General features: G+C 42.1%; 1 protein-coding gene across 1 annotated transcript; it reads left to right on the plus strand.

Moving 5' to 3' along the window:
- Nucleotides 1-14,212: 14,212 nt before the first annotated feature.
- Nucleotides 14,213-17,343, plus strand: FABP7 (fatty acid binding protein 7; the record flags this gene model as incomplete). Its single annotated transcript, XM_080342930.1, has 4 exons — nucleotides 14,213-14,285; nucleotides 14,911-15,083; nucleotides 15,710-15,811; nucleotides 17,293-17,343. 4 exons carry the CDS (start codon nucleotides 14,213-14,215, stop codon nucleotides 17,341-17,343), a joined length of 399 nt encoding a protein of 132 aa, XP_080199056.1.
- Between the last annotated feature and the right edge of the window lie 2,248 nt (nucleotides 17,344-19,591).

The following is a 19,591-nucleotide window of genomic DNA, read 5'->3' on the forward strand; positions in this document are numbered from 1 at the left end:
GATTACAATTGTTTAATCTCACTGTGGAAATTAAATAGCTATCATCTTTTCTGTCTTCTGTCCATTCCTTAATGTTTTTCCTGTATGACAAGACTTAGAACTTCATAACACATATTTCTTTTATTTCATCTGGTTTTTGCTTTACTGTTTGCTGACAATGAAAATGTTTCAATCATTGTGATTTTTACAAAGATTTTTAAGCAAAGGTTTTTCTCTACTGAAAGGGATTCTGTGATTCTGTGAATTGTCTTGTTATGGAGGTCATGCTCCTGAAAATACTTAGCATTCATTCCCTTATTGTAGGAGACCTAGGATCCAGGTGCAGACATGCACCTTTATAGCAGCCTGGGACAGCAGCCATTCAGGTACTTCCTTGAAACCAACCATCACTGCCAATCCAATGCTTTTATTTGACCACACAACCTCTCTGCTGGGATGCAGCCAGACAGAGGAATCATCTCTGATGGGTACATTCCACATCTGACCAGCATTCCATCTGTAAAATATTAGTGTCAGAGAGCTTGTAAGAGGCTTTTCTGCATGCTGGCCGTCCTTAGTGTGCATTGACTCACACATCCAACAGAGCAAACACTTGGTTCCCTCCACTTACCTGTATTAATTTAACAGGTGCAACATCCCAGAATTACTTTCAGATTTGGAAAGGTAAAATAACTTACTCCACTGGAGCAAAATGGGTTGTTTAGGAAAGTCTGAGAGACTGAACTAGCTGACACTGGAGAGCCAGAGTTGAAAACTGCAGTGGAGAGGGCCTGGGAGCTAACTACATTTGTGCTACACACCCTTGTTCTGGGTTGCAGTCCCATTCTCATATAGCAACCTCCTTTATAGCATCACAGGACATAAAATTATCCAATTTTAAGAAGTTAAAATGATCCCATGGAAATCAAGTAGTTGAGTATTACTGCAACAAAATTCCTTATATGCTTTAAGTGGAGCATATGCTGAAGTGCTCTTATGGGTCATGGCCTATATTGAATTCTCCCCTTTCACAGCTGCAGCGCTGGATATATTTAGATTCGTCTCTTACAGAATACAGACACTGACATTTGGGTTAGAGGAACAGATACTTTTTAAGTATTGTTTTAGTTAGCCTAAGATGCTTTGAAGTATTTTACTATTAAGACACCAATTATGAACCATCTGAATTCAGCAAATTATTCGTATGCTAAACTTTGTATAAAAACCATTCCACAGCTATATACATACATGGAGTTAGTTAACTGCTCACAGATATACAGCTTAGAAGTAGTCAGAGTGCTCAGCACTGGAAAATTGGTGCTCACTTTGCGTCTGAGATGCATGAACCTTTCATTGAGGAAATGCTTCATGGAAAGAAGAATTTTAACAGAAAAATAGAAAAAACATGTAAGACTAACAGGAAGATTTAAAATGCAACTCAAAAGCAGGATGAACATTTTTGATCTATAATACGTGGGTCACATATTATGCAGTCCTCATTTGCCTGTGTATTGTCTAGATGCAGGTTAACCAATTTACAGATGCAGAAATACTTACTTGCCACAAGCATGTACAGTTTGTGCCTAAACAATTATTATTCTAGGCTGCATGAGAGAGCTCTTTTGTAGGTAGTTCAGACATGGAAGAGGAATGTCTCTAGCTATGCCCTGGATAATGTCAAATAAACCTTTCCAGTTCTGAGCCAGCTGCATATTTCTGATCAGTATAAACAACCACAAATACTGATTGATGCGGGAGACATTGTGCCATATAAACTTTGGCCCAGAAGAATTTATTAATTGTGTATTATGCTTGACTCAGCCAGACAAGAGCTAGCTAGTCCCTTTAGAGCTGTCTGGAAGTCTCTATGCCATGCTGTCCAACAGTCTGGGGTTTAGGCAGGGTTACTATTTTAATCACAGCTGAAGCTGGGAAAGCTCTGGTTCATTTTCTTCTATATTGAGAATAGGTAATAGCCCTAATAAACTTTGGCTAAGCCTGTAAAGACCAAATGAAGTGCCTCTGAATAGTCAGTTTCTCACCAAGCCAGTTTATCCAGTTTCAACCATTACCCAGGCCATACCACCCTCAACTGTAATTGACATTCTCCTCATCCACAGGGCAACAAAGTTATGGCCCTGAATCAGCAGAGTATTTTAAAACATACTTAACTTTAAATGCAGACTAGTCTCACAGAAGTCAACAGAACTACTTAGTGCCTAAAATTAGGTACATACTTAATTACCTTGACAAATTACTGCAGCAAACTTCTATTAAGGCTAATCTGGTATTATAATGCATTAATCCCAATTTCCATCCCAGCAAGTGAGGCACAAGTAATAGCATCTTTTCATCAGCTTACAGCACTATCCTGGGCTTTTATGAAGACATTCATTTCAGTACCAAGCGAAAAAGTTAACTTTGTTGTGTCCAAATTTCAGAACATAATTAAGCAATTATTCATTCTTAGCCACTCTGCAGATTAAAAAAATAAAAATAAGGCAAAGAAAAGCAGGAAAAACTCTTGTAAATTCATTGTGCATATATAAAACAATTTTGGTACTTTAAATAAATAGAAAATTGGCCTCAATCTTTCCCAAATGTCATTAAGAAGGTAATTTTCTTTGGGTCAGCCCTTCATCAGAAGCTTCATTTAAGAGATGGATGAACATGCTGAGGTGCATCTTTTGTTGCTATAAAACAGGAAAGTTCAATTTGTTATCTGGAAGGCAATAAAGGGCTAAATAGGTTTTGAGGCAGTTGAATGGTTATAAGAATGTTCACATTTAGAGAGATTAAGATAAGTAACTAAGCATTTTTAAAAAGTAGGGTTATTTGCTATGATTCCTCATACATCCATCTCCACCTGTGCCATATACCATAATTCTGGTATAATACTGCATAGGCTGAGCTTGGATGGATGAAATGAGTGGCAAAGCAGTTTGCAAAGTGGTATATTTTAAAAGAAAATTTCTAACCATTGATAGTACAGCAACATACAGGCCAGCTCTAGATGTCACTGAAGACAAAGATTAGTTTTATTCTAACTACAATGTGAATTATATAGAACTTTAGTTTAAAGTCATGAGTTACTAATCATACAGAAAATTTCTCCCAACTCAGAAAGTCCATGAACACAAATGGTTGGAGGCAAGGAGGCTAGTCAGTGGAAACTTAATATATGTTTGCACTATCCAGGATATCACATTTAGTTATATGGACCTACGATCTTATCCACAGTGGACACTTCACTGTTGTGCAATTTTCAAACAATGGTGATCATACAAAATAATATAATTGCACTTGCATTAGTTAAAAATGACAACAGAGTGGTGGTTAGAAGATGTTTAAAGTACACTTTACCACCAGTATTCCAAATATTCTTTATGTACCATGTATACAAAGAGGAATGCTGCAAGAATTATCAAATTACTTAGGCCTAGTTCATATCCCTTTCTTCTCCCCAGGGAAGTAGTCACAGCCCAATCCTGACAGTATTCAAGGAGAGACTGGACAACACTCTCAGACACATGGTTTGAACTGTGGAGTTGTCATATGCAGGGACAGGAGTTGGATTCAATGATCCTTGTGGGTGCCTTCAACTCAGGACATTCTGTGATTCTGTCTGCTGGTGCTCCGCATGTGATAAAGCCCATGAAAATGAATTGAACAGAGATTTCTGCATGGATTTCTCCACTGTTTTGGCACAGGCTGTGTTTGCTGAGCAATGCGAACATGAGCCCCAGGGTCCACACAGCACAGGCCAGTGAGGCTGAGCGCACTGGAGTTCTAGGGCACTTGCTCTGAAGTGGTTTGGGTAGAAATAGGAAGGGCTTAAACTGTTCTGCCATCTAGTGGGATTCTCAGCCTGCCAGGTAGTTTGTGCACATAAGTGGATGGACACAGTTTAAGAGACCTCAAAACCAGCTGGGAGGCAGCTGCTTTAGAGAGAAAATGCAAAGAGAGTGTGAGCTGGCCTGGTGAGAAGTCGACAGTCTGCAGCTAATCTGAGACGTTCACTCCAAGGGTATTGCTAAGGGTGCAGTACCTTGGTGTCTGCGTGTGTTCACAATGTTGTGTGATGGCAAACAGGAGACATCTTGTGTCACTGAGAACACTACTCCAATGGCTTATGTCAGCTTGGGAAAGCACTGCCAGCTGAAGCCACCCCACAGGGCTGCCGTTCGGAGACATGCGATGTTCCTTACTGCTGCTCTGTGTTGCTCACCCCCTCGGGCAGGTAGCCCAGCAAGCCAGCACGTCGCCTTGGTTATGGAACCCAGACCTCTTGGTGGAAGCTCACCCACACTGCATGGACAAAGGAAGGATGTCGGGCTTGGGACTGAGGGGTGAGCTCACCAAAAGCCTTTTCAGCCTGTAAATTCTGTCATAAAACAGGTGTCTAAGTCTGGCTTGCAGCCTATGTAGCTGTAGATACCGGGTCTGCGATTTGGGCTAGGGTGTCAATACTGCCATAGATGACTGATTTTGAAGTTTCTTTTTTAAAGAAGAGCTTAGTTTCACCTTCTATTAAGCTGTTCTGCTTTGGATATTAATCAGAAATAAATGCTCAGAGCTGCTATATTATGACTTTGGTTCATTTCCCTGTTCAGCCTGGTGGGGGCCAGTCCATATTGCAAGAGGGCCCAGAGCTCTGTCCCGTGCCACATCCTAACACCAGACCACCGCAACTTAGATTTGATGGAAAATGGTTTTCTGGCTGGCGATACAAAGGCTGGGTGCTCTCAGCTTTTCTGGATTAAACATATATTCAGCAAATACCTGCAATATAAAGGGACCTGATGTGAGGATGTATTCAATCATTACTAGTGCTTTATTGCTGGGAATCTGTTGGGCACCGACTCATGCTGTAAATCCAGTACTTACCATACAATGTACAGAAAAGCCCATCTGAAAGGGAATGGTTTAACCTTCCTACATATTTTATTTTTTTTCCAGATCCCTTGGGCATGTTTGTAAATCAGCAGGGCACACAAAAAAGGAGCATGTAAACTGCTACTAATCTCTAGCAGTATTCCAAAATTCCAATTCTAATAATGCTCCTTTTTTTCTACGGGGAGAAGAGCAGCTTTCGCCCGAAGGCTCCGCAGCCGTCGAGGCCGACAGGGAGTCAAGCCGCCCCCCACGGCGGACACAAGGTGGCGCCCGAGCCTGCGCCTTCCTCGCAGGATCGCCACCCTCCGCCTCTCGGCCCGCAGCGCCTCGGAAGCGGTATAGGTTGGACCTCCTTCGCTATCAGCCGTAACGGGAAAAAGAAGGGAAGCCGCAGCAACGCCCGATGCCGGTGGGAGGAAGGACGGGGCTCCTGGGGAGCCCGTGGCCAAACACCCGCCCCCTGCAGGCCCCGGCTGCGGCGGCTGCGTCCAACGTGTCCCGCCCAGACGCTGCCCCTTGAGCTGCCCCGGCGACTCATCGTCCAAGTGGCTGAATTAACTGTGATTAAGTTACAAAAGACGTACCCGTCATTAACCAGTTGACATGATAAATGCTTTCCGACCACCTGCAAAACGAGGGGATATTTTTCAAGTTTTAGATGACAAGAGGGAGACAGAAGATTAAGTGATACATTATTTAGAACCAGAGTGCTTAGTTTATATTTAACTAATAATTAATAGATGTATTGTAGGTAAGAAACTAAACAATTATAACTAAAATCATCAATTATTTCTTAGTATATAGGCACTGTATGTCAAAAATTTCAAAAACTGTAAGGCACATGTAATAATCATGTGAACATAAGCAACGTAAGAGCATCCAGTCTTTGGAGCCCTTATGGAGGATGATCCCCAGTGTTCCCCAACGTTGATAAAATAAAGAATGATGCTTAACAATATAATTGACTCTGCTGTTATTTCTTCATTTCACCATGACTCCCGGCAGCTCCAAAAGCCTGGGGGAGACGGGTGCAAATGTGCTGCCCTTTGCTCCCACCATCCCCTTCTGGGCTGCACGAGCAGACGGGGGGCAGGTGGGTCCCTCTCAGAGGCGGCTTCCACACAGGTCATACCAGCACCCGCTCAGCTAAATAAGCAAGTTATTCACAGAAAACACGACTTCTTGCTCCCCAGTTTAGCTGCCGCTCCTGCAGGCCGCCCATTCCCCAGCAGCACCCCTGTGGCCCAGCAGCCACAGCAGAGCGACCGGCTCTCCCCGCAGCCGCTCGGGCCGCCTCTGGCATCCAGCAGACAGCAGGGGCTGGGCAGTGGTGTCCTGTGCACCTAGGAGGAAAAGTGCCCTTTAAGTGAAAAAACAGGAAAACTACCATAGACACATTATGGGAGAGCTACAGGTTTTGAACATGCTTGTTTCTCCCACCAGTTTTGTACCCGTCTTCTACTTCACTGCTTGACAGTTCCATCCCATTCCTTCATCGCTATGAACTTGTCATCTAACTCCATGCAAAGCTCACATCTATCTACTCACTTTTTTCAGGGCTCAACCCTTGTTTCACTCACTTATACTTCCATATGCCAAACATCAACTCTTAGTGCTTTAAACACCCAATATAAGAAGTGGATCTCTTTAATTGCCTCTATATTCAGTAAAATGAGATGACTGAAGGACAACTCATTGCTATTCCTCCCAGCAAGTACTGGGTAGAGATCTTACATATCCAACAGACTCATTAAAGAGCCTTGAGGCAGTTCTTGAATAATCTTTGTCTTGAGCACTGAGGGAACTGCTTCTCTAGAAAAAAAAATAGCATGTGATTATGCAAGTAGAGATGGTGTTGCAATATCAGAAAGTGCTGAAATAAGTTTCTTTCAAGCAGTTCTTTCAGACAGCCTTTGAACTCTTGACTTCAATTTTTTTTTTTTTTTTTTGACATGGGCTGATGTGAATGGAAAATTCTAGGTAAATTTATAATGGAAAAAATTAAATGCTGACATGTAAGAAGGAGTATATTTGAGGGTGGGGGAGAGAGAGGACAATGAGATGGGGCTAAAGGCATGAAAGCTGTGCCATGTTTCCTCTCAATAGCCCTTCTTTTAGCAGAACAGCTGAGCCAGCTGTGGTGCAAGTCAGGCTGCTCCTGCACCCTCCGCTGGCTCTGGACTCTGGAAGTTCTGAGCTCTGGCTGCAGCACTGATCACCTGCTCAAGAAAGTTTCAAAGGTCTGGAGGAAGATGCTATTAGAAGCCTTGCTTAACTATTACAAGATTAGTTAAGGATTTTGTGATACATAGTGAGTCTGGGTTATGTTTACCACAGCCACCCTGAGGAGTAAATCTTTTAAACACGTACATGTGGATGTATAGAATTAAAGGAACAGTGGATATATTAATGCTTCCCCACTGACACTTGGTACAGTGCCGACCAGAAAGTGAGTCCCATGATTGTGGAGGCAGGGACTATATGCCTGTTTGCCTTTCTGTGCATATTTGCATCTTTTCTCATTGTAGAGTCTGGATTTGGAAAAGTACAAACCCACACTCAGCAAGTGGGATGTGCTTTTAAGTTCTCCAGTTTAGGCTTGCCCATTGTGAATGTCTCATGATTTCTTGCATAATCCAGGATATAGAACTTCTCTGAATTACTTCCTGCATCATGTCTATTAGCTTTGGTGGTTAGCACAGTTTACAGCTTGCAGGGATGAAAAGTCTAGTAGGGCAGTTTGAAAGTTGGTCAAGGGGTTAAGTCTCCTCACAGCTAATATGCATTTGATTTTTAATATAAATTTCTCTAGTATTAACTTTCAGTGATTGGAGTTTTGTATAGCAGATTGAAGAGACAAGTTTATTTCTGTTTCTCTGGGATTGTATCCAAACAAGTCCAAGTTTGTCTTGGTACTAGTCTATATTTAAAGCTAGTAGTGAGCTATCTTAACCCTGCAATGCTTCAAGTTGCTCTAGAATTTTATGTTCCAGGAAGTTTACATATTTAGACTCATGAAAACTCAGAAATGACTCAGTGCTTGGTCATACAATAATATGTGAAGCAGGGATATAGTTGCAGTCTTGAATGAGCCAAGTTAGCCGTGTAATTCTGTTGAGGTCACTCAGCATGAGGTTTCATTTCCAAAGCACCTCTGCCAGATTTGTCAGGCATTTTTTCATCAATGACATGACCATAAATGGATAACCTAATTAAATAATTTATCAAGACTGTGGAATTCAGACATTTATTAGGGCAGCATTAACACTGTCTGTAACCACTGCTAGCTTAGAACTTCAGAGGAAACAGCTTGCCCCAAGTGAGAGGTTCTGATTTAGAGGAGACCAACCCAGAAGAGTGTGGCTCCAACTGCATCTGAGGGATTACTTTGGGTTCCAGCAGGCTGTGACTCTGTCCTGTCAGTCCATAGCTAAGCAGAACAGAGGAGGACCTTGGGAATATCCAAATGCAGATAGTAAATGAGCTGAATTATTATTTTTCATCTGTTTTCCAAATTCAGTAGTTATTTTCTTAGTAATTTGGTCAGATAAAACTGATTTTACTTTTTGTCTAAATCTCAGCTGGTATTGAGAGTGATTTCAGGTTATCACAGCAAATGGAGTGCTTCAGTATGGACAAACAGAACAAAGGTGCATTGAGCTATTCCAAAAGTTTCTGAAATCCAGCCCTGCAGACTGCAATGTTGTCTTTTGTTATGCTGCAAGGAGTTAGCTTGAGAGAGATTATACTGAATTCCAAATAGTCTCACTTATTAATATTAAGTGTTAGACAGCCTCCATGGCATATACTAGGGCTACAGAAAGAGAATATGACATTTAGAGATCACCTGTACCTTTAATACTGTAAAATGTGTGTGGATTATGATAAAAATAATTCCCTACCATTGTTATAATACAGAACCCTTGGAACTTAATACAGATTGTGTTTCTGATCCACTAATATGCTCACTGGGCTGCTCTGAACACCAAATAATGCAAGTCTTCCAGAATCCATTGCAACAAGTCAAAAGCAAATCACCTAATCTCCTTAAACCTATGTGCTATTTCTCTGTTTATGCACATAAGGATTATTTTAATGTAGTGTGTTCAGCTTATTCATATGCCTTCTAAATTTCTGAGTCATAATTACCTATGCAATAGTCAGTTGCTTATTTATAAGACTCTATTTCTTTCTTCCTCAGTGTACAACCTTATATTTGGCCATGTTGAAATTGTAAGTCTGGAAAGCTGATTTCTTGGACTGATTTTAAAATAAGTAGACAGCTATTGTGACACTTAGCATCAGACGTTTCTGTTACATTTTAGAGGTTTTTTGTTTTTATACTCTTAAACACAAAAGAAAGCAAAGACAAATAGTAGAATAGCCAAAGGCCTAATGGTACAAAGTTAAAATAACTGCACCTTCAATAAGTAGAACCGAGATCTAGGAAGATGGCTGGCTTTAGAACAGGCTAATTCTTCGAGGAGAGCCTCTGACTTGAGTCCTCTAAATGGCACATTTAGTAATATTAGACAACAGATAACAAGCCCCCCAAATGCCTTTAAGCAGCAGAGAAGACCCTGGAGATATTTAGTAGTATTTGCTTCCTTCTTTATACTGTTGTAGGCCAGCTGTCCTCTCAGCTTAAACCAATCCGAATAAATGTCTAATAGTTCATAATGAGGCATTAGCGGGTATTTACTTTCCAGGACTCTCTTAATCTCATGTCACACCAATTTGTAACCTAAGAGAGAGCCTACAAGAATGAAATGCATGATCACAGACCAGTTCATTTTCACCAATTAGCAAGAGACACCAGAATTAGACCTTAACATGACTCGTGCTCTAATGTTAGCCTGTCCTGCCATTATTTTAGTTGAGCTTTTACAATGGCAGAAAGCCTGTGGAACATGATCCTAAATTTTGCTTAAGGTATGCCATGCTCTTAGAAGGGATACAGTATAAATGCATCTTCCCTGCTCCTGCCTGCAATACCTTGCACCTTGCCTGTCATCTGGTCCGCAATCCCAGCAAAGCCCTTCCCACGGCATTTACGCAGCTCCAGACTGGACTCATACAGCTCCTTTGTACCTGGGGCCATTCCGTGACCACTGGCTTGTGCAGCTGCACAATTGAATGTCTTCTCTATAAGGCATTTATCTCTTTTGTTGAAACAGGGATTTCTAAAGAGCTGCCCGTCAATAAAGTAAACCTAGTGATTTTCTGCGACTCACCAGCAACACTAAAATAGTTTATTTTTATTAGGGGGATCAGCAAATCTCTAAGACAGTTAAAGGACAGATGAGATAATTTTAGTTAAGAACGTTCTACTGCCCTGTTTGGCATTAGGTTTTTCTGCAGCACCAGAAGTCAAATCACACTCAGGCCTGAAGCAACATCATCCCATCTGACACAATAGCTACTAAAATCTGGTCATTTCTGTGTTACACTGAGTTCAAAGTTGCACAGAGATTCACAGCTGGGCTTAAAACAAAGTTAAAATGTGCTGGGAATGCCCTAGTCTCCTGTCCATAAATGGAGGAAATCTCTTACTTTCAGCTACACATTATTTTCTATTCCTTAATACAAAAGTAGCCCCCTATATGTATGAGAATGTTAAGAGATTACCAAAATGCCTAAGTGACTTAGGACCCTGAATCATGTTGGCTTCCAATGGGATTAAATACTTAAAAGGCCTTTGAATGCCTATATCTGCGTTCATACCAGGGGAGTTAGGCCCTGGTGTCACCGCTGCCCTTTGTTGCACACACGAGTACAAGATGCTCTGCAGTTCCAGGGTCTTCATTGCTCCAAACACAGAAATGTTTGAATAATGTGGTCATCACAAAATTATCTGAAGGTCCTATAAGGTAGTATCCCCTTAACTGCTGATCAAACTCTACAGAATACTATGTTATTCCTGGCTATTGTACTGCAAGGATGGTGAAAGGATAGGCTTAATTGAATTGGTGTAGCAAGAGTGCCCCTCCTGTGTTAGATCCACACAGGGACACAGCAGAAGGACAGATAAACCTGACTTCAGACTTCGGCTGCACCAGTTTCGCTACATTTCCATAACCAGAGTACTAAGCCCTTAGTGACTGGCTGCAGTGATTAGATGCTCAGCAGTCTCTGACATCAGTTATGAGGAATCACAGAGGAGAGAACCTCTTGGTCAGACTTTTCTACCACAGAAGCTTGATGGCCATCCTGTGGTGCCTTTTTCTTTTGTTCTGAACAAGTGAATTTTTTTTCCAAGGACCTAATGAAGGCAGAATTAGGCTGAGAGCCTCATTGTCTGAACGCCTGAGGGCACACGAAGCAGGGATATAACAGGCGGGAAAGGTAGCCAAAAGCAGTTTTTGTGTCCTGTGCTCAAAGGCCGAAGGTTAGAGCAGTCCCAAGTTCACCCTGGATGGCCTTTGGAAGCAAGGATTACTTATTACACAGGGATGTCTTGCCACATCATTTTCATCTTCCAAGCAAGCCTTGCACAGAGAATGCAAATGTGCCTACTTACACTGCTCAGGGGGTGTAAAGAGTGTAGTGTAAATGAGAACGAGTTCCTGGGCGTTCAGAAAGGAATCTCCAGGGACATCTTCTGTCACACAGGCTTTTTACAGGGGAGTACACAGTCTGTTAAAACCCTCGAACTCTGCCGGCAGCGTAAAAGAAACTCCAAGCTGATTTCTTGTGCAGCAACCTAAAACGCACATCAGGTCAGTATATTTCACACTGCTATCACCATTCCAGCCATAGCAAAGCATTCGTATTGATCAGGATGAGTTGTACTAGCTGTTGACATTCACACAATTCTCACATAAGGATCCACAAGCAAATACAGAGCATAAGATGCCGTGGAAAACATTTTTGGCTCTGGCTTTTCACCCAACAAGGTGTCAATAATGTAACATTTCCTACTGTTGATTTATCCTGCTCCCAAATCACCACTAACACAGGCAGGTGGGATCTCACCATCATAAAACCTGGTGTGACTGGCAAGCTATCTAAGCAGCAGAAGGAATGTGAACATTTTAGCAGACCCTGTTTTACATCTGAAGCATGGTGCAAAGTGTTAAAGAATATATTTTTCTTATGACTAGGTACTTGTCTTAGCTAAGTGTGTTGAGAAATCCTGGTAGGACTGAGCCATCAGTGTAGGTATGATTGCTTAAATTATGAAGGATCCTGAAGTGACTGCCTCCCAAGGGCCAGGTTGCAGAGCTGTCTGGAAGCAGGGGCAAGACAGAAGTGTCCTTGAGGAGGCCAGCTACCAGCACTGACACTGAATCGTCTTCAGGAGTTTTATATCACACAGAGTCCGTGAGGCTGGTTCTACACAACAAGCCCCAGTGCTCATAGAGAGCAAGGAGCTTTCCCAGGGCTCTGTGCACATATTTGCACCAGAAGGATCAGCAGAGGCTCCAGGGCTTCTGCAAACAGAATCTACGTGAGCAGATAACTCCATCTTGTCTGTACTGGGAGGGGAGAGACTGCCAGTTCTTGATGATATTGGTAAAATAATTTAGGATCTAATATGATGCATCTTAGATGAAGTACGTGAGTGGCGAGGTCATTTTGCATGTACTCGCACGTCAGCTGCCTGGGTGCCAGCAATGAAGCTCCGTGAGACTGTGGCTACAGAGTTTGGCTACGGATGGTGAAGCCTACTAAATATTTGATAAAGTTACTGTATTGGGGAAACACAATTCACAGATTTAACTGGAGTAACAGATGATACTCATGTACAACATCAACCTCGTCTGCCCCATGCCATGGCTGTGCCAATCACAGAGCATATTCCTTATTCATTATAGAGAGTTTGACTGACTACAGACATTAGGTTAGTGGACATCCATGTAAGACACACGAGCAAGGCTGGTACTCTGTGCAAACTTTTGAGACACCAGCATTATTGAACTTAGACAAAAAAGAGACTTGACTTTCAGACTCATGAACAACAATTAGTGGTCTGTTATTTGAAGTGTTGCTCTTACTGTCCTTGGCATTCTGAGTACCAGCTGAAAAGTCACAGAAGTGCAGGTCAGACATAAACTGAGCAGCTGCAGGAGGACACTTTGCATCTCTCTGTGCTTCAAAGTATGTGAATGGAAGGTTAAATAGAAATAGATGTGCTACTTCATACCTTTAGGTTATCAAGACTAATGAAAATTGTGTTCTGTGGTAAAAGGATTTAGGATTATAAATTAAAATCTCATCAGAAGCATCATTTGCCCTACACATAAAGAATGTGCCATATTACAAGAGAGAAACGCAAATGGCAGTCAAAACCAAATTTTAAAATATTAGGAAAATATTAATAATTATATTTCACATGGGTGGACCAGGTAGAAAATTGTTGAGGTTTTGTTCCTAAATCATTGTGAATCTCTTTCAATTAGTCCCTGAGTTTTGTTGCAAGAGCTGAAGAGCTAGATTCACAACTTTGGAATTGATCCAAGCTGTAGGTCTGGAAAAGCCGACTGCAAGGCTTGTCCTGAGAAGATATGCTGCTCTCCCAAAAACTCGAGATGACTGTGTTGCGGCGTTGATAAATTTTAAAGAACAACTAGAAGAAGGAAGACATTCCCCCTCTAGCAGAAAAAAAAAAAAAAAAAAAAAAAAGTATTAGATGAAACAGTTTTAAGCTCTTTTCCTTCTTTCTTCATTCTTAGTTTCCAAATGCTGCTGCTGATTGTGGAGGCGAGATGCTGTTTCCAGCAACAGCAAATGCCAATTTCAGACAGCATCCCTGTAGATGCCATGTGATGGTGGGGGAAAGGGATCTGTACTTGGCCAATACCAAACCGGGCTTGAAAATCTTCACCAAAAAGCTTCCAGATAAGGTGTTCTGCAGTAGCTATCCCGTATTTTTATTCAATGGAGAATTTCACGTTTGGTGCCCACTTCTTTTCTTGCCCGTGTTACTTTAACAACGCGGGCGGCCGCTGGGAGCCCCGGGGGTGGCTCAGGTGAGCAGAGGTGCCGCACACGCCGCCGTGCCGTGCCGTGCCGTGCCGTGCCGTGCCGTGCCGTGCCGTGCCGTGCCGGAGGCTGCCGTCTCCCTTCCCCCCTCAATGTCCCGCTCTGCGCCCCGGTCCTGGCCGCGGGCCCCCCGTGCCCCTTCCCCGGCGGCGTGGGCGGGGAGCGCCCTCCCCCGGCGGGGCGGGGAGGCGCCGTCCCGCCGCTGCCGTCCAGGCTGGCGGGGGCGGACCGCGGCTGCCCCCCGCCTCCCGACCTCCTGCCGGGCGCCGGCTTTAAATGCGGGCGCGGCGCGGCGGCAGCGGCGCTCCCCGTCACCCCACGGCACCGGCCTTTGCACCCGCAGCCGGCCGCCATGGTCGAGGCTTTCTGTGCCACCTGGAAGCTGGTGGACAGCCAGAACTTCGACGAGTATATGAAGGCTCTGGGTAGGTACGGCCGGGCGGCAGCGGCACGCTTAGGGGACCGGAATTTTGCACCCCCCTTAAAAAAAATAAAAAAAGAAAAAGCACCCCCCACCACCACCAGAGGTGTAGGAAAAGCATTCGCGGTAGTGGGGGAGGTTTGGGCGGCTGTGTCTCTATCAATAGAGTTAATTTGATGGGGGTCATTCAGCCGGGGGAGCCGGGGTGTGTTTGTCTGAGAGCCGTCCTGCTGGGGAGAGGCTCTGGGAGATGCCCCCGGGTTAGGGAAAGCGTATAAATGAAATGCTGCCTGTAGATAAACTGGAAATAAACAAACGAGAAATCGTTATGCTGGAATGATGAGGAATCGCAGAAGCGATTGTCACCCGTTCCGCGGCGCTGCTTGGGCTTGCTCGGGTTCCGTGTCACGGTCCTCGGAGGTAAGAGAGGACACGGAGCTACATCTCTCTAGGGACAGTACCTATGGATACTTTAGGTATAAGGGCATAAGCGAAGCAGAAAGTAGCATTTCACTCTGACAGCTTAAAGCTGTAGAGCGGGAGAAGAGATTTCTGTACCTCAATGTGTAGGGAAAAGGATGTAAAAACCCGAATGTCTAATGGGTTTCTTTTTTCCCTTGACGGTCCAGGAGTGGGGTTTGCAACACGACAGGTGGGGAATGTGACTAAACCCACTGTGATCATCAGCAGCGAGGGGGACAAAGTAGTGATCAAGACTCAAAGCACTTTCAAAAACACAGAAATCTGCTTTAAACTTGGAGAGGAATTTGACGAAATTAGCCCCGATGACAGAAACTGCAAAGTAAGTGAACTCTTGGGCTGTAATGGTGTCTTTTTTACTCCTCTTCCACCCCATCCCCACGGCTATAATCTTTGGTAGGGTCAAAGGGAAAAAAAAGGTAACTTCTGCTACTGCCAGTTGTAGCACTGTGAAGGACAGGGGGAAAATAAAAACAAAGATGAGATTGCATCTTATTTGCACACTTACACCATGTCTTGTCTAAAGCCCCATATCTGCCTTCCAGTGCCAAAGAATTGTGTTAGCTACCAGCTTCTTTCAAGCTAAATATCATTTGGCATAACTTTGTTTCCAGACGAAATGGGGAATTGCCTTCTTCCCTGCATCTTTAGGGGCTTAACATAAATGTTACCCCAAAGCATATCTGAAACAGTGGTTCTTGTAAAGCTAGAACTCAAAGGAGACTACTTTTTTAATCCTCTGACACAAACAAGTATTGTATGGAGTTCATACTTAAAATAAGGATGATTCATGGACTTGGCTTTAAAATGGCGGGGACTACTTTATCATTCCAGATCCACATCCATCTATTGAAGAGAATTCAATAGAATAGTGCATGCTGAATGTGTGAGCAGAATCCCAAATACCCCAAATAAATGCATGTCTTTGTGTTTCTTGGTATCTCACAGTCAGTTGTGACCCTGGATGGAGACAAGCTAGTGCACGTACAGAAGTGGGACGGCAAAGAGACAAACTTTGTGAGAGAAATAAAGGATGGCAAAATGGTAATGGTAAGTATAAAGCTCACTGAGCATTCACATACACTGCTAATACTCCTCACATTTATCTCAGGCTTTATCAACCATGTTATTTATGCACAAACCCTTAAACTAATTGGTGGGGAAAGCTAGCAGAGATTCTTCAAATATTTGTTTTGTATCTTGTTTTCCTGACAGCTAAAGAATTGCTAGTAGTTTTAGGGAGCCCAGCTTGTGGATTCCCAGAGTGTATATCTTCTTTCTAGAATTTGTCTAAATATCCAAGCAAAATAAAGAAAGTCCTGGTAAGCTTGAAAAGATACAAAGTTCTTGATTATATAGGCAATGATCTGCTGCCAGTGCTAATTTAGATTGCTTTAAAAACTTGTTTTATATATGCAAGCATAAATAATATTTAGTTACACAGAATAGGTATTTCCATAGGAAAATAAAATTACAATACAGCAGGAGGTAATAGCATTTTCATATTTAATAATAAAGGGTTTATTCCTCCTATCTTGTTAAAAACTACAATAAACGGCAATTGTGTGAAGAAAAGTCTTGTTTTAAATTATTTTCCTGACTTTTCAGGAACAGGAGTATGGGGTGAACAGATGGTGTAAGTTATTATATGTGATGTCTAGGGTGGCCCTTCTCATGCTTGTTTTTGGGACAGAGATGTAACTTTAAAAAATAAAACTTCTCCAGCTATACTAATTTATGTGACTTGGCTGCTGGAGAAAACAAGTGAGCTTGTTTTCTAAGTACTTCAGAGAGTATGTTTATGGGTGGAGGCTTCCAAATAATTAAAACCTTGAAGTACACGGTCAGTGCAACACAATGTAACAAAGCGATTCAAGGGAAAATGCATGCTTTGTTTTTGGGAACAGCAACACACATATATAGAAAACCTTTTACTTTGGAATTTGAACATCGTGAGATGCCCTGTTCCACTTCAGGAAATATCTCCAAAGCTCACACACTGTAGTTACTGTTCTGCACAACTGCAGTTAATTAAAATATTTGGTACTTCTAGCTATGTAACTGTACAGAATACATTTATTTTAAGACAAGGTTCTCCTAAAGTATATGTCTATGCATAATGTTATAGTATAGAATATGGGTACAGAGGACTTGGACTTTGCACATTTTGCAATGCAATCAGCTTTGGGAAAACACAGTTTTAACAGTTATTTTTAAAATGCTGTATTTAAGAAAATACTTTCATAAAATTAGAAAAATTAAACTGTCATTTCTAGTCTCACTTTAGTTGCCTTGTACATGAGCATTATATGCTTCTTGGGTCTGAAAGAAGGAAGTTATGTTTATTATGGGCTCCATAACTTTGGGGTTTTGCATCTTGTTCATTTCAAACAGCAATAATCAAGACCTACTTGTTTTTCTTTAAATTTCATAACATGAACCAACCTTGCTTTAGCATGGACTTTGGAATGTGTGTTGTTATAGAAAATGGTCCAGCATCTAACATGTCTGTCTTTTCCTTGGACTTGCAGACTCTCACCTTTGGTGATGTGGTTGCTGTTCGTCACTATGAGAAAGCGTAGAGTTTACCTGACTTCTGTCCAGTTGTTACTTCTGCTGGATGGATTAATGGACCGTCCAGAATCTAACGTAGCTAAAGTGCACATTTCTGGCATGAAAAGTTAATAAAGAATTGTGGAGGGAGTGTGTTTTTTAAAAAACTTTATGCCATCAAATTGGCAAGGTTGTGCTGTATAGTGAAACACGTTAAACTTGGCATTAAATTTCTGAAACACTTGCCTCTTTTTTTTTACAGTAAATGGAGCATATTTGAATTGTTTTGGAATGCAGATAAAACAGAAATTAAAAAGTTTTTTAAACCTCTGCTCCTTTTGCATTTAATCGGCTAATATTACAGTGTTCTGGAGGGAGTTATTGAAAGTTCCTTTTTCTGAGTTAACAGAAAAGCATCTAGTACACAACGCTGCAGCAGCCTCTCTCTGTGATGCAGAGCACATGGGAAATGAAAAATTGCCTTCACTCTACTTCAGTGGCTTCTTTTTGCTGGAGAAATCTGAAGCCTCTGTCTTCATGTATGTAGGCAGAGAAGACAGAGGCTTAAGCAAATTTCAGCTCCTCTCTTCACCGGGAACTTGTTATCCAGTGCATGCTAAAGCCAATAGAGAGACAGCCTCTGTTGTGGGTGACCTATAGTTTTGGTTTTAATAGTTATGAGAGTTTTTAATTTGTTTGGGTTGTTGTTTTTTTTTTTTTTTTTTTTGCTAATATACAAAAGACTGAAGTAAAAAAACAAAGTGCAAAGGTTGAGGTGTTTCACAGGATGGGAAGAAAGGACCAATATGACAAAGGGCAGTACTGGGGGAACCTAAAGTACAAAACTTATCTTTCATCAGTCTCCACAGGGGTGGGGGGAAAACAAACGGAAAACAGTACAAGACAAACCTTCTGAGATTCCCTTCCCTGAGCTGTAGTTTCATAGCTAGCATGTATGTATATATGGAGACAACCGTTTGTATTGTGAACAATTTAAAATAAAATTCTGCTTAAAAGAGAGAAATTAAAACATTCCTGAAGAATATTCCTTAAAAGACCAGAGTGGGGAAAAACTGCCTTCACATAATTAGGAAAATTGGAACAAGTTGCTGGCAGCATGAAAGAGACTGTTTGGGAAGTCCATGTTTTCTGACACACTGACTCAGTAAGGGGACATGGAGATGCATCTACCAACAACCTTTCAAACAAAGGCAAACTGAGCTTTGGCTTTTGTTGGTCTGTGGGGTGTGCGGCTGCAGAGGGTGGTTGGTGCAAGAAGGGTGTCCTGCCCAACTTTCCAGGCATAACACTGCACTGTGCCATCCTTCAGATCTGCTATGTGGGATCACAGGCAGTAGCTTCTTGATTCCCTGGATAGCTAGGATAACACGGGTGGCTCACCTCACTTATCTGATAAAAGTTCAGGCACAAGTATGGCACCTAACCAACACAAATACAAAATTTAATGTTGCTAGCTTTCACAAAGAACCGGCCTGAAAGGAACATCCAAGTCTGTTTTCTTAACTATGAGCCATTACGAATACATGTTTAAACAGCATTTTCTACCCTTCAGTTTCATTAGCTTATTTAATCCTCAGCTTCAGTACCTAATACAGCTTTCATCTGTCTCCCCTTCCTTGCTGCCTGTTTGCCCATGGATGCATTTGCCACACAACTGTCCTTCCCAGCCACCTCTTCTCACAAACATGAGCAGCTGCTTTTCTTTTGTCACTGAGGAAAACAGACGTGGGTCTCCAGTACTGGCATTCATCTTCATGAGAATTGATTTGTAGGGTCATGAATTAAAATAATAATAATAATAATAACTATTAAATATGAGGAAAGTAACTTAGAGACAGATTGTTAAGACTCGATTGACAAATAAACCTTAAATGGTAAATATTTTACATGACAGTCACTTCTAAACTAAGGTTACTTTTCCTACATACGGTTGTTCTGTAAGTCACATGAAACCATCATGAAGCTTATTGGTGAAGACTTTGCTATTCTAAAGATGAACAACATTGATGTCAAATTAAATAAGGGAGAGAAAAAATGATAAGTGGTACCTGCAAAGTGCCTGTGGCACAGCTCAGAGGACTGGAAAAATGAGGAAACTACTGACACATGGGACTGTCAGCTGCTCGTTAAATGGCTTTGCAAAGCCCTGGAAAGCAGATCTGAACAAAACAGCACAGTGAGCAGCGGGATGTTCAGGGGCAGCAACGGGACCCACATCATTATTCTGGCCTGCTCCTAAACCTGACAGGGAGTCCC

Source organism: Nesoenas mayeri (genome assembly GCF_963082525.1).
Source record: "Nesoenas mayeri genome assembly, chromosome: 3".
Classification (NCBI taxonomy): Eukaryota; Metazoa; Chordata; class Aves; order Columbiformes; family Columbidae; genus Nesoenas; species Nesoenas mayeri.